The 14,389-nt window shown below is 46.2% G+C and overlaps 2 protein-coding genes across 5 annotated transcripts in view; one reads left to right on the top strand and one right to left on the bottom strand.

The window, feature by feature from the left end:
- Positions 1–14,389, top strand: part of FIRRM (FIGNL1 interacting regulator of recombination and mitosis) — a 236,730-nt gene that overhangs the window by 154,602 nt on the left and 67,739 nt on the right. The window lies entirely within an intron of this gene.
- SELE (selectin E) lies at positions 2,895–13,244 on the bottom strand. The gene is made up of 14 exons (XM_019747377.3): positions 13,171–13,244; positions 12,767–12,850; positions 11,794–12,180; positions 11,219–11,326; positions 10,603–10,788; positions 9,606–9,791; positions 9,308–9,496; positions 7,904–8,092; positions 7,604–7,792; positions 7,224–7,400; positions 6,576–6,686; positions 5,847–5,868; positions 5,670–5,742; positions 2,895–4,746 (listed from the first exon to the last, which is right to left on the bottom strand). The coding sequence occupies exons 2-13, from the start codon at positions 12,822–12,824 to the stop codon at positions 5,685–5,687; spliced, it is 1,860 nt and encodes a 619-aa protein (XP_019602936.3). The 5' UTR covers positions 12,825–12,850; positions 13,171–13,244; the 3' UTR covers positions 2,895–4,746; positions 5,670–5,684.

A 14,389-nucleotide genomic window follows, 5' to 3' on the forward strand; every position in this document is an offset into this window, starting at 1 on the left:
CCCATCCTTCCAGTTACGTAAGCCAACGCTTAATAAGAAGTATGGCTTCTACCTCAAAATTTTAGCATGCCTCTCCCAAGATTCTAAACCAAGAGAAATTAAAGTGTTTTTCTATTCATATGCGCATATATATAGTCATGCTGCTGGTTTAGAAAACTGTTTTACTGCAAAAGGCATGTGTAGCAGTAAGCAGGAAAAATAGCAAGAAAGGAAAGAATCAAAGCACCACAGAGTTTTGGTTGTAACCAAGGAGATTTTTTTCTTCTTCCTGATCTGCTCATGGTGCCGATTCCTACCAATAGTTCTTCTAAGAACTGCATTTCATTCCCAGTGATGGCCCTGAAACAGGCCCTTGTCACCTGGTTACGTGATGAAATCCCCATGGAGTCGCTAGTCTCTGAGTTCTCGGTCTGCTGTTGGGATGTACTGTGGCTCCAAGTCATTGACACCACCCACAGGCCACAGAAAACCTAGTGCTCATTTCTCGCCAGGCCCTGTCATGCATCACAGTCCCTCCACAGTGGAGAGCTGCTTCTGCCCACTTGGCTGCCTTTGAGCACCTGGCTTCTTTCACCTGGAGTTACCTTGGACTTGGTCACCTCTTCAGTGCTCTCACAGCCCGTGTTTTTCTTCCTTCCTTTAATTATAATTAAATAATTATTTGTGCAATTTTGTTTGTTTATCATCTGTCTTCCCTGTTAGATTCTAGGTTCCCAGGGGGTAGGGACAAAATGCCTTGTTCATTGTTGTATTTCTAGAGGGTAGCATATACTTGACACATAGTATATACTCAACAAATATGTATTAAAAGAATAAACAAATAAGTGGATGAACGAATGCAGGCGTGGGGTCCTCGTGAGGAGCAGGGCCCCTGTTCCCAAAAGGAAGCAGTTGTCTCAGAAGGCATGGTTTAAAATCCCGTTATGGAGACAAGACATGTTCGGCAAGAGAGCGGGAGAGAATGGAAATAGAGAAGGAAAAGGCTGATGGTGAGAAACAAAGGAACTAGGGGTTCCGTGAGGTGGGGTGAAGAACCTTTGTGATGAGACACTTGAGCAAAGAAAGCCTGTGAGAGCAGGAGACTGTGATGAAAGAGTGGGATGCTTGATTGTGTGACTTTAGAGTTGAAAACAGTTTTGGTGATGTGAAGGTTACGGCTATGTCCAGGGGAGAAGGTAGCTCAAGCTGAGTGGAGGTCGCTCGATCCTGATGGAGACCTGGGAGTGTGGACTGTGGGATGGGCTGTGAACCTGACTGGGGAGCTCACATAGGGTGACAGGACCTGATTAAAGAGGAAGGAAGATGAGGAGTTTGTACCAGGGTCATCTGTGCACGAAGAGCTGATAGGTCCCTGCAATGAGGACGGTGAGACGATATCTCAGGGTCATGAGCTCCAAAGAAACAGCGTTATATCATTTCTCATTTCTGTGCTTATCACTGACCGTCGCCATGTGGCTTGGGCACCTGTATTTCTTCTGAATAAATTCAGTGTATTCTCTCATTTAGACCCGGGAAAGCCAACAGTCATCCTCTCTCTCTGCATTTTGAGTTCATTTCTCAAGTTGTGTGCCTGTTTTGGTCCTACATAAAAACAGACCTAATTAGCAGAATTTATCCTTGTTTTTCTTTTTTTTTTTCTTAAATTTTCCGCTAAGTAATACTTTTGAGCTAAGATGAGGTATGAAATCAAAGTGAAACCAACTATAGCCGATGACAGTGTCAAGGCCACAGGTTTATTTTTAACCTGGGTAACTAAGCCAGAAATGAAACCATGCTTTCTTAGAAATTTCAGGTATTTTGATTCTTTGATAAACAATGAGATTCTTGAGGTTTTTAGCTTGGTACACCCCAGCCCTTTTGGATTGACACTGTTCCAGGAGAGAGAAGACATATTTTCAGGTGGCAAAAAACCCTACCTTGGCTCTAATCCTGGAGAAAAACTGAGTCTGGCGAGTAAATGAAAGGGGATTGCTTAGCTAGAGCCACCTAGAACTGAGAAGGGCTTAAGGCAAGACTCCAGGACAGGGCTTTGTTTCACTGATCTGAACGACTGATTTTAGATTGTTGATACTTTTCGGACAACCGTTCAGGAGCAATACAAGGGCCTGTATGTATACCACGTTACACCCACTCGTATGCGGAGACTCAAAAAGACAAACAATCACAAGCATTGAACAGAACGTAGAGAAACTGGGACCCTCATGTGTAGCTGCCAGGGTTGTAAAATGGTGGAGCCCTTCTGGAAGACAATTTGGCTGTTCCTCAAAAAATGAAACATGGAGTTACCCTATGACCCAGCAATTCCACTTCTGGGTATATACCCAAGAGGATTAAAAACATAAGTCTACTCAAAAATGTGTACGTAGATGTTTGCAGCAGCATTTTTCATGAGAGCTAAAATGCAGAAACAATCCAAATGTCCACCAATTGATAAATAGAAAAAGATAATGTGGCATATTCATATAATAGAGTATTATTCAGACATAAAAAGGAGTGAAGTACCAATGTAAGGACTATGATTGGGTAATGATTACTTATCACGTTTAAATGAATTAACCTTGAACACGTTTTCCTAAGGGAAATAAGCCAGACACAAAGGCCATGCAGTGTATGATTCCATTTATATGAAATGTCCAGAATAGGCAAATTTATAGGGATAGAAAGTAGATCGTGGTTACCAGGGCCTTTTAGATGGACAGTGACTGCTGTTGGGTACTGGGTGACTTTTTTGTGGTGACAGATACGTTCTAGAGTTAGATAGTGGTGCTAGTTGCAGGATCTTGTGGATATACCAAAAACTATTGGATTGTACACTTTAAAAGGATGCATTTTGTGGTATGATAGTTTTATCTAAATAAGATAGGATTTTTAAAGAAAGAGCCCAGGCACCGAGCTAAATATACACACGTTTATTATCAAACTTTGTAGTGCCATGTCAAATACAATACGTCTGACATAAACTTAAATAAATATATACTTTAAAATTTGTAAAATATTTTAAATCATAATTTAAAATACTTCCTAAAACCCAAACACAGACCACATTTATACTTCATTCACACAGCTATGTCCAGTGCAGTCCACATAAATATTTACAACATTGGAACAGTTTCAGATAAAATGATAATTCATTCCATGTGTAACCTGATCACCAAAGGCGTATTTTTCTCTCTCCCTTATTTCCGGCATCTTTTGCCCCTTAAAAACCTCTGCTGTTCTGATCGTCACCATCTCTCCCAGTTTCCTTTTAGCTCTGCCTTTGCCAGTCTACTCCTCTGAAACTTAGCTTTCTCAACACATGCTAAGTTGATGGAAGTGCGGGAGAGTTTCGATTGTCACATGCAGTGAGGTTGGAGCAGCTTTGGCAATCACTGACTGAGGGGTTCTCATTGCCAATGATCAACCAAAAACCAGATTCCTTAGAAACTTTAAACTCCCTCATAAATAAGCATAAACAGTTGCTCATACAGGCTTTCCTCTCTTCGAGAACAGCCCAACAAACAATAAAACAATTAGGAAATCATTATTAGACGTCTTCACTTTGTGAAAATCCACTAGATGAATTCCTTACATGGTGAGTCCGTAGCATGGATTTAAAATCTTATGTACTATACAAGGATTATACATTGACACGTCACATCTGACAAACATCCATTTAGGAATACAGAGCATGTCCATATTTCTACATGTGCTTTTCAACAAAGATATTCACAGAATTGCACCTTCATTCATTCGCTTTTATCAACTCAGGACATTTGGCTTCATGGAAACCATATTTCTGAAAAAAATACCTGGCAGTACACAAGTGTAGGCCATTTAGCTTTTACTCTGCTAATACTACGCATGTTTTTTAAAGCAACTGTAGTGAGACATTCAGAACTGCACACTGGTTAACATTATCCATTGGTAAGGGACAGTATTTGCCCCTTTTTTTTGAAATACATTCACTCACTACAGATGTAACATTAGAATTGGTTAATAAACAAAGAGGTGTTGATTTAGGATAAGTAATCATTACCCAATCATAGTCCTTACATTTACATAGTTTCAAGTCCCTACAACACTTGAACTGAATTAAGAATAATGGAATACGTACTCAATGCAAGTAAAACACACACACACACACACACACACACACACACACACACACACACACACTCTAAGAACGTTTTAAAGAGATTGAGCCCCACTGGGATAAACGTGATTAAGATTGTGCTTAGTAGTCTTTACACAGAATATTCCGTAGGATTTGCACCATTAACAACCTTTCCCATGCAGTCACCTGTGGGCGTTAAAAATCTGTCATTTTTTTCCAAGTCAGTAATAGAATATCTTTGGCAAATTTGTTTCCTCTAAACTCTTGACAATTATTATTCAACCCTGTGACAGCAACTTGGTAACCAGCAGTTGAAACCCTGAGGAGCAACAGAAAGAAACAATGTCACAAAGTACTGTGCTTCTCTACCAAGATTTCACAATGAGCAAGGGAGAACTCAAGAAGTAATTCTGAGATTCCAGAGCCTTGATCTCTTCACTTTTTCCAGGGAAGAGAATGTCCTTTTCCTCCAGGAGCCGTTGAGTCTTCTGGGAAGCAAGCTGGCCTTGCCCACTGGATTTTGGTCCTTGGAAATTCTCATGAGCACCTAGGTCCCAGCCATAAATGTGAAGTAGGGAAGTAGGGTCTGAGAGATGAGGAAAGCTTCCGTCTTCAGGGTATTTCTCTAACTTCCTAGTTTACTTGCGTCCCTGCAAATATAAGAATGCATGCCATCAGGACACGTAATATTCTGCATACTAATAGCGACAACAAAATCCATCTTCTGTTCATTGTGTGCACTCTGGGGAAGTCCAAATATGAACACCCAAATCCTATTCAGTTAGGGCAGTGAAACTATCGTGCATGATACTGTAATGGTGGATTTGTGTCCTTATACATTTGTCAAAACCCATAGGATGTACAAAACCAAGAGTGAACCCTAATGTCAGCTGTGGACTTTATTAACAATAATGTATCCGTATTGACCCATCAGTTGTAACAAAATACCATAGAAATGCAAGACATTCATAACAGAGGAAACGGAGGGCAGGGTAAGGGAGGGTGTTGGAAGTTTGTACTTTCCGCTCACTTTTTCTGTAAACCTAAAACTGCACACACACAAAAGTGTTAATTAGAAAAATATCTGTTTGGAGGGGACTCGACCCTTCCAAATTCTCAGAAAGCAGAGCAGAGTAGTTCAGACCACGGATTCTAGAACCAGACTGCCTAGTTTCGAATCCTGGTTACACCCACGTATTAGCTTTGAGATTTTAAGCAAGTTACTTAACTTCTCTTTGCCTCATTTTCTTCGTCTGTATAATAATAAATACAGTCATAGCCCTGTCTCAGAATTCCTAGCTTAGCACAGCGCCTACAGTATAGTAAGCACCATACAAGGTTCGCTATCATCATTATTATTAACTTTCTTAAGTGAAATGGCTCAATAAAGGCCAGATCCTTGCTGCTTTCCTCTACTTCTGCAAACAAATGAGACAACATCCCATAAAACACCATGAAGGTGGTGACTTCCCTCCCCTATCTCCCCCCCGGAAACTGTCAGATTTGGAGGCTCACGGAGGAAGACAACATGGAAAGAGGAGACTCAAAAGCGTACGTGATTTTTAAGTATTACCTGATTCCTTTGCACTTAAACTAACTCAGAAGGCATTTGGTAGGATCCATGGGAGTGAAGGCTTTGGCAGCTGCTGTAGAACACACGAGAACACTAAGTAAGCACTGGTGTCCCACACAAAAAGAGAAAAACGTGTAGGGTATCCAATGGCATGCTGTGTACAAGAAAGCAACGTACCTGGCAGGGATAAATTTCTTTCCTGCAAGACAAAGAAAATCATTAATTTGGACTAAATGACTTTTAAGGACCCATCAAATCCAGAAACCGTGTGGCTCTTCATCATCAGGGGTTGCACTCAGCACCTCCAGGACCCTGGTCATCCTGAGTGCAAACGCCGTTTGGGGACACCGAGGGCAGAGAGCCACCGGCTCAGCTTGCCAGGTCTGTCGCCCATTTGTCATGACAAGCCCCAGATCTGGATTTTGTGGGAAATTTCCTATTTTGTGAATGTCAGAACTCAATGCAAAAAATTTTTAAATGCTCAGTAGGCCATGAATGTGGTTTGATGATGCGTTTGCATATTTCCTACAGAGAACTCCCCAATTTAAGCCTGTATTCCAAATAAATTGTTTGAAAACATGATATCCATTTTCCTGGGAGCAGTAACCCTGCAGCTTCCTCACACAAGTTCAAGGGCCCCGTAGAGTTCAATGTGAATTACATTTTCCTGAGGCTGGACAATGTTAGCACAACTAACACTTGTATTTCCTAAAACTCTTCCCACTTGGAGTTTTACTGTAAAGTCTTTCCCTAAGACCTCTGCTTACTTACACTGCAGTTTATTACTTATCCAGTCATTAGATTCTAATTACTGTTTACATCTGCAAGCAACACCCTGACTCATCAATGAGGAAAAGTATATAGTTTTCAAAAACCTGTTTGGAGTACATTCCGAAACTCCCTCACCTTTCCTCCGAAGACGTTTCAGAAGCCAGAAGAGAAATGAAGATAATGTCAAGAGGGACGTCCCAGCAGCAGACAGAACAATTGGCAGGGGGACGCTGGCCTTGGTGGGGGCTACGGAAATGGGGGGCGGAGAACAGTCATGAGAGGGCCTTGAGTTCCAAGTCTTTCTGTTCTATCCTCGCCTTTTTCTTTGCACGTTGATGACAATGTGCAAAGCAGAAGAGCCGTCTAGTTCAATTCGTGAGGAAAAGACGTGGCATTATGGACTGAGATCTGCCCCAACCACTTTCGCAAGTTTATTTCCCACCAATATCAGGCAGGACTGCGCACTGAGTTCTTTCATGGTGCCCTACACCTCAGTTAATACTGCGCGTTCTCTCTCTCTCTCTCTCTCTCTCTCTCTCTCTCTCTCTCTTTCGTAACCAACCCCCACCCACAGCTCTCCTTTTTCCAATTGCCAGAATCCTACCCATTCTGTCACCATGCCACCTCTTCTGTTTCTCTATATCCCCATAAAATTCAATATGTACTTGTTAACCTGGGCACCTGTCGACCTGGTTTGGATGTGATGGATAGCCCATCCTTTCAGCCTGATGACTCCCCTGTCTCTCTCTAGCGCCCCAACCACCACACCCATCGGTGCCTCACCTTCGCAGACAGGTAGGCTCCCAGACCAGTGTCCTTCGGCGCCGCACGTCAGAGCGGCCGAGCCATTGAGTGTCCAGCCTTCAGGACACGCAAAGGTGCACACAGCAGCGAACACAGGCTCCCCGCTGCAGCTCATGTTCATCTTCCCGGGGACTGCCAGGCGTGGACATCGTACCACTGCCAATGGGAGGCACATGGGGAGAGGGTAAGAAAAATCTACCGGGAAGCTTCTAAAACTGGCTGAAAAGTCAGCGATAAATGTACCGCGTAAGCGCCACCTAGTTTTCAGCATGTAGGAAGTTAGGAGCAAGCCCCTGGGGGCGTTCAGAAAATGCTGAGGTACTTGAGTGACACCCCTCCAGGTCTGAGTCTAGCCGCACCTTGGCAGGAGGGCACCTCCCGGGTCCACTGTCCCTGAGACGTGCACTCCAGTTGCGCTGCTCCACGGAGTTGGAAGCCTTCCTCACAGCTGAAGGCACAGGACGACTTGTAGGTAAATTTTCCAGCAGGGGCGTGGGTGCACCTCACCAAGCCGCCGGGGGGCTGGTGGACAGCGTCACATGTCACAGCTGGAAGACACGTGCGACCAGATGAGAAGTGTGTATCTGGCAGCAACGGGTTTCTCCAAATTTCCAAGTCCCTAGTTCTTCAATAGCTTTTATCTTAAAATAAGAACTTACCTTCACACGTGGGCTTCTCACTGTCCCACTCCCCCGTGGGGCCACACTGGAGCCTTGCAGATCCCTTCAACACATATCCCTGCTCACAGGAGAACTCACAGCTGGACCCACTGTGGAAGCTTCCAGAAGCACTCAGAAGACAATTCATGTGGCCTCTCTCTGGACTGGACAAGGCTTTGCACTGGAATGCTGAACCACCAAAACAGAGGTCAGAGAATATTGCAGTGGAACGGCAGAGTGTGCGGCATTTGATTGAGCGAATACAATTCGTTTGGGACAAAGCAGCGCTCGGAGAACTTGAAACTCTCCACTCCTCCCTGGACAGCTGGGAAGATGGCTGTGTTTTCTTTGAATTCCTGTCCCTTCCTTGACAATGACACTAACTAAAGGACAACCGTGAGCAGGACCAATGGCTTCTGAGGTCTGCTCTGAGGTGTGAAAGAAGTTAGGGTCCAGAGAAAAAAATGTATGCAGTCAGAGAGCAACGTGTGTGTCCTGCGTGCTTGCAAATGTTGCCAACGAGAAGGGAAGCTGGGAAGGCAGCCACGTCCAATTTGTCTGTTTAGCAGCTGGGGTTTGGTCTTGCGGCTTTTTGCCACTGGGACTTATCCTGTGCTGTGTTTGGTACAAGAATATCAGTATCTGATGGGGAAACCTGCTTATTTTCAATATTCTTGATTTTGTTTTAAAGTGAATTAAATTTTGGTGCTCATGTATGTACGAAGGGTGTCTTTATATATCATCTGACACCATGATTGAAACACTCATCACTGCCAGTTACGAGCAATTTCAGAAGAAAGGTATGACAAGAGTTTTAGCAGCAAATCCTGTGCTCTTGAGCCTACTTTTTAAATTCTCTAAGTGACTTCCCCTTAGATTAAGATCTCTGCCTGTTCCATGCCAACGTCTGTAAAGTTACAGCACAGCACAGTTAAGAAACCAGCAAAGAAGCATCTGTTTTTATGCACAGTTGTTTTCCTGGGTGAGCTTTGTTTCCTTTAGGGTTTCTGGGCTGGAATTCCCGTCTGTTCTCAGGAATTTTTTTCACTTTTCCGTTCCTGAATCCAAAGATATAAACTGTTTTCTGTTCTCCACAATGAATCATTTCCACAAAGTGACGGCTGATAATACCAACCCCCTGGGTTCGAGGAGCTGATTTTCCCAATTTCCCGACCAACTTTTCTCAGGATTCAGGAACAGAAAAGTGAAATAAATTCCCAAGAACGGGCGGGAATTCCCACCCGGAAACCCTAGTTATACGAATCCCAAAGGTGTAAGATGAGTGTTGCCCATCACACCTGATTTCCCCAGAAGCCATGCACTTGGCTTCATTCTGACTGCCCAGGGTTGAAGGTCGCTGCTCCTGAAGAAAGGGGAGCGTGAAGGAGAGACTCTGGGCCTTACCTTCACACACTGGGGCTCGCTGAGTCCACTGCCCATGCGCGGTGCACTCGACCTGGGCTGGCCCCTGCAGCCGGAAGCCTTCCTCACAGGTGAAGTTGCAGGAGGATTTGAAGGTGAGCTCCCCAGCAGGGGAGTGGCGACAGCTCACGGAGCCATTCCGAGGATGGCCGATGGCACCACACGTCACAGCTGCAACACAAGGGCCCATTTATTACGTGAGCAGGTCTGGCTTGCCCATTTCAAGTGCAGGGTGAGACAAACGATCTTTCCGCGGGATATGCACGTGCAGCAACTGTACCTTTGCATGTTGGCTTCTCGTGGTCCCAGTTCCCAGGTGAGGTGCACCGGAGGCGTGGGGGCCCCACTCGCTCAAACCCCTCCTCACACTCAAATGCACAGGTTATGTTCCACAGGAAGCGGCCAGGACTCGGGAAACAGTCCATGAATCCATGGGCGGGTTTTGTCAAAGCATCACACTCAACCTCTGTGGATTTGAAAGAGGGCCGTGAATTTCACAGAAAATGATCTGCTTCCTTCCTGTGGAATTGGACTCTGTAACAGAGCTCGGGAGCAGCCTGTAAAGGGTGGACCCCAAGTCCTGCATTCATTCTCGGGGACACCCCCCCACACAGAAAGTGTCTGTGCTTTCTTACTGACATTTCATCTTCTCTGATTTTCACATTAACTGTACTAAGTGATCCCTGGTTTGTCTGATGAAATCTGTCATCAGGTCTCTGATCCATTTTCCATAAGGCAAAAATGAAGGGAAAAAACAGATACTAAACTAGAATTTATGACTTTTATCGCAACTTAGTGTTGTGATCAAGACAATGGTGACACACACCGGACACTCGTCTATTTTAGCTCAGCAGGACCTGGAGGAAAGAATTTTTGGTCTCTGGCCTTGAAAGATAAGACAGAGAGAAAAAGAGATATTGGGACTGCTTGGTTATCACGGTCCTAAATTCGTCCACTGTTGAAGGTAAACAGGGAAAGAAGACGAGGGCGTCGTTCAGAGCTCTGGGGTTTGGTCCCACTGTCTTGTGTGTTCTCTCCCACATAAGCAGAGATTGAGAAACACCTGTTTCAAACATAGAATAAAAACTTCTCTCACCAAGCAGGTACCATCTTGACCATATTTAATGGCTGAGAGAACAAGTCTTATTAACAACAGCAACAACGAGAATTTTCCCTAGAGTTTTGAAAATGTGATAAATTGGATAAAACAACAACAACCACCCTAGGAGCTGAGGGAAGAATTGGAGAACGTTCCGAGCCTCCCAGGAGAGGCTTACCATTGCAGGCCGGAGCAGGGCCGCTCCACTCCCCAGAGGAAGTGCAGCGTGTGGCCTCGGAGCTTCTCGGGACGTAGCCCTCCTCACAGCTGGCAGAGCAGGCAGAAGTGTAGCTGAAGTTGCCCAAAGGGTGGGTGCAGACCAGGCTTCCGTGCTCCGGGGCTTCCTGTGCCTCACAGGTCACAACTGAAAAGGGAAACCAAGTCAGCTCTGCTCCCGCGTCCGCCTGTGTAATGTGGGAAGGATTCTGGGGATTGGAACTGCCGCCTGTTGACTGTTTCCTGCGGGCCAGGCACTGTGCAAACATCCCGTCTGCATTCGTTCACATGAGCACAAGCCTGGGAAGTTAGTGCCATCACCATCCTCATTGTACAAATGAGAACGCTGCCGCTCGGACAGTTTAACTACCTGGTCCAGGTGCCACAACTAATAAGTGGTCAGTCTGGGATTTGAACCCCCCGAGGGTCTGGCTTCACAGGTGCAGCTCTGAACCACCAGCCACAAGGCGCCATGTGGCCCGGGGAAGGGAAGGTGTGCTGACCCGACTACAAAGCCAGCGAGGACACAGGGTGGTGCTGCCACCCCGAGTGAGGGAAGAGGTGACGTCAAGACTTACCTTGCTCACACCTGAGCCCACGGAAGCCGGGGTGGCACTGGCAGGTGTAGTTGTTGATGGTCTCCACACATTCTCCGTGGCCGCTGCAGGATGCTGGGGTACAGGCCGCTGCAGGAAACAGTCCACAAGGAGGATGAGTTCCTTGGACTTTAGTCACCAGTGTGCCACGGAGATGTCACCAGTGACACAGACCTTACCTGAAGTGCTTCGCAAAGCCGTTCCAGGCTCAACAGTTGTGAACCTTGGAGTGAATGTACAGATTCAGGACACATGGTTGCGACTGGCACCAAGAAGAGGAAATCCACTTCCTCACAAACTCTAAAGATGTCCCCCTACCGTGGATGAGAATGGAACTAAAATACGCCCTGTGTGTGGTATGCACACTCTGTGTACGCCTGTCCGTACTCCTATATATGCCTACGTGTATTCTCACCTACATTCAAACAGCGCCTTCTAGAACCATATCGCTTAGGACACAAGCTTCCCCCAGTAGAGGCCAGTATGTGCAGACTGGCGACAGTTTGCCGGGAGGCCCGCCCCCGGGGACGGCCCCCCACTGCCCGCAAGCTGCCTACCTGTGTAGCACAAGGCGAGCTTCTTCTTGCTGCATCTCTCGTCGTTCCACATGCCCGTGTCCCTGACCCTCTTGATGTAGATCTCCACACAGTCCTCATTGGTCTCCTTATTGTTCGGTTCGCCTGGGGCCCAGTTCTCGGCTTCCTCCGTCAGAGGCTTCTGGGTCCCTATCCAGACCCACCGATGGTTGACCTTTCTGATCCCAATCCAGTAGTAAGTGGGGGAGTGGGGGAATATGGAGTTCAGGTATTGGATCTCTTCCTGGTTTTGAATCGCAACCAGGTGGGTGTACCTTTGCTGGCAGTAGGCGCTGGCCTCATCAAAAGTCAGGAGTTCTGTGGAGGCGTTATAAGACCAGGCGCCACTCTCTCTGAACAGGAGAAGCACTGCGGGGGAAAGACGTGCAAGGAATGGTGAGGGTTAGTCCCGCTGTGGTTTGACTCCGTTCACGGGGCTTTTTATTGTCTCGTGTTTGGTATACAGTGGCCTTTGGGTTGACTCAAACATGTTTCACCTTTTCCAAAATCCGAAGGGCTGTGGATGGGAAACTGCCATTTATTATGCATTTCGCTGGTGATGGACTCTCCACTTGGTGCTTTACCTGTGCTCAGCCACCCATCAGTAGCCCCACCATACAGTAGGATAATAACCAGAATAGCTAAGCTTTGTTGAGCACTAATGTGCAGCAGTGGCGTGGTCTGAGGCCCTGTACGTGACCCTGAACGATTCTGAATCCTCCCAAGGCCTGTAGTGTACAGGTGTGTTGTGATCAACGCTTCACACATGAGGAAACAAGGAGGTAAATCGTCCCTAGTCCAGGGCATAGCACCCTGGGGAGATGGCAGGGATGCTGGTAAACATCGTCCCGTGCTCAGGGCGGCCCCCACAAGGAAAGATTAGCCCATCCCGAATGTCAATAGCACTGAGGATGGAGAATGGGAAACCCCATTTTAACTAACAGCACTGACTTACCAAAAGTGAGAGCAGAGAGAAGCTGTGAAGTGACCATGACTTCAAGAGTTCTTTTCATCCAAAGATTAGACGGGACAGGCCTTTCTGGAGGGGAAACGCGCACAATTCATTACAGTATGAAATTCCAGGGAGCCAGGGACTCAGACCCTCTTACAGTGCTACTACGGCAGTATCCGAAGATTCTAGGGAAAGGGTTCCAGTGCCACCATCTTTACTTAAAAGAAATTTACCAGAACAAATAAATACGAAATTGAAGGTGTTTGTCAAGTAAGTCAAAGAGAAAAAAAGCCCGTTTTTATCCAGTCTGTATGCAATCAGAGCTTTTGCAAGTCTTTTATCAGAAGGCTTTGTCCATATTCATCCTCTAAGTTTCGCAGCCCAAGGCTGCCCTCGTAAAGACTTACGATTTGGGGAGGAGGGCGTTCGAAGGCTGGATTCCTGGGGTGTCCGGAGGCTGCTGTCTGCTGCTGTCCTGGAGGTTCTGGTGCAGAGTCAGCGGGAGCAGCTGAGCAACACTCCTGCGGGATCCCCTTTATAGAGCTGATTTCCTGTGAGCAGCCAGAGGATGTGTCCAAATCCAGTAAGGAGGAAATGCCAGCAGCCTTCAAGAGTTTCCCAGGAATTGCCATAAAGCTAAAAATTACAGTGGTGTCAGAAACCCTGCCCCTCAAAACCCACTGTCCGTGTTTGGCCCTTTGTATTTTACGTAAATTCTATTAATATGACAGCAAGTGCATGGTTTTTAATTCTAATCATGTGAAAAAACCTACGTCTTTAAAAAGTTGGAAAACTTGGCTGATAGCAGCACTATCCCTCCTGCAATTGTGGCAGGAATCAGAATTTCATAAACAGAAGCAAATCAAGAATGGTTGTGTCACCTAGGGCTGCTGTCCTCAGTTTTCTCATCTGGAGCTGTCGGCAATGGGTCACCACTCACTTTCTCTCTCTCTCTCTCTCTCACCTGCCAATGCAACCCATTTTAGGGGCGCTGTCTCACAGAGGAACGAGTCACAAATTGATGCTCAGATCCTGGGCATAGCAATGGCTAAATTACTGGAAATAGTATCTCCAACATCTACTTGGAATAGTATCACTAATGTTTATCAAGTGCTTACTATGTGCCAGGTCCCGTTCTGTGTATCTTGCATGTTCATCTGTATGATTTTTTAATCCTCACAACAACCCATGAAGTAGGGACTCTTATTATCTCCACTTTACAGATGAGGAAATTGAGGCAGCAACGATTTTCCCTTTCTCATCCAAAAGCACAGAGCTAAGGGCTTGAAACCCAGGCAGTCAGTCTCCAAAGCCGACTCTCATCACTGCCACCCCAAACCGTGGTTTCCCTTGTCCTGCCCCCCAATGAGCCTCCCTGCTCTGCCCAAGTCTCCAGCCCTCCCCTGGCCCTCTTCTTCCCAGTGACGCGATCATCCCAGCTCTCTGCCCTGAGGGCTGTGTCTTGGATTCTGAGGCATGAGGACAGGAAGGGGATCCAGTGAACAGTAGACAGAGGACACAGTGAGGATGGACCCCGGGTCCTCAGCCTGTGGAGAGATGGCGGACAAAGAAACAAGGACGGCAGGCTGAGCTGGACCTAGGAAAAGGTGCGCACCCCTGTGCCAC

Source organism: Rhinolophus sinicus, chromosome 11 (assembly GCF_057876585.1).
Source record: "Rhinolophus sinicus isolate RSI-liver-muscle chromosome 11, RSI-T2T, whole genome shotgun sequence".
NCBI classification, from domain to species: Eukaryota; Metazoa; Chordata; class Mammalia; order Chiroptera; family Rhinolophidae; genus Rhinolophus; species Rhinolophus sinicus.

Bases quoted from the DNA above. Each gene is read 5' to 3' on its own strand.
- SELE (XM_019747377.3), bottom strand. From the start codon at position 12,824: ATGAAAAGAACTCTTGAAGTCATGGTCACTTCACAGCTTCTCTCTGCT. The intron at 7,793-7,903 runs GTAAGTTCTTAT...CGTGTCTTCCAG, and splicing joins TGAGAAGCCCACGTGTGAAG to CTGTGACATGTGACGCTGTC. The intron at 6,687-7,223 runs GTGAGGCACCGA...CCATTTCCGTAG, and splicing joins GAGCCTACCTGTCTGCGAAG to CCCCCACCAAGGCCAGCGTC.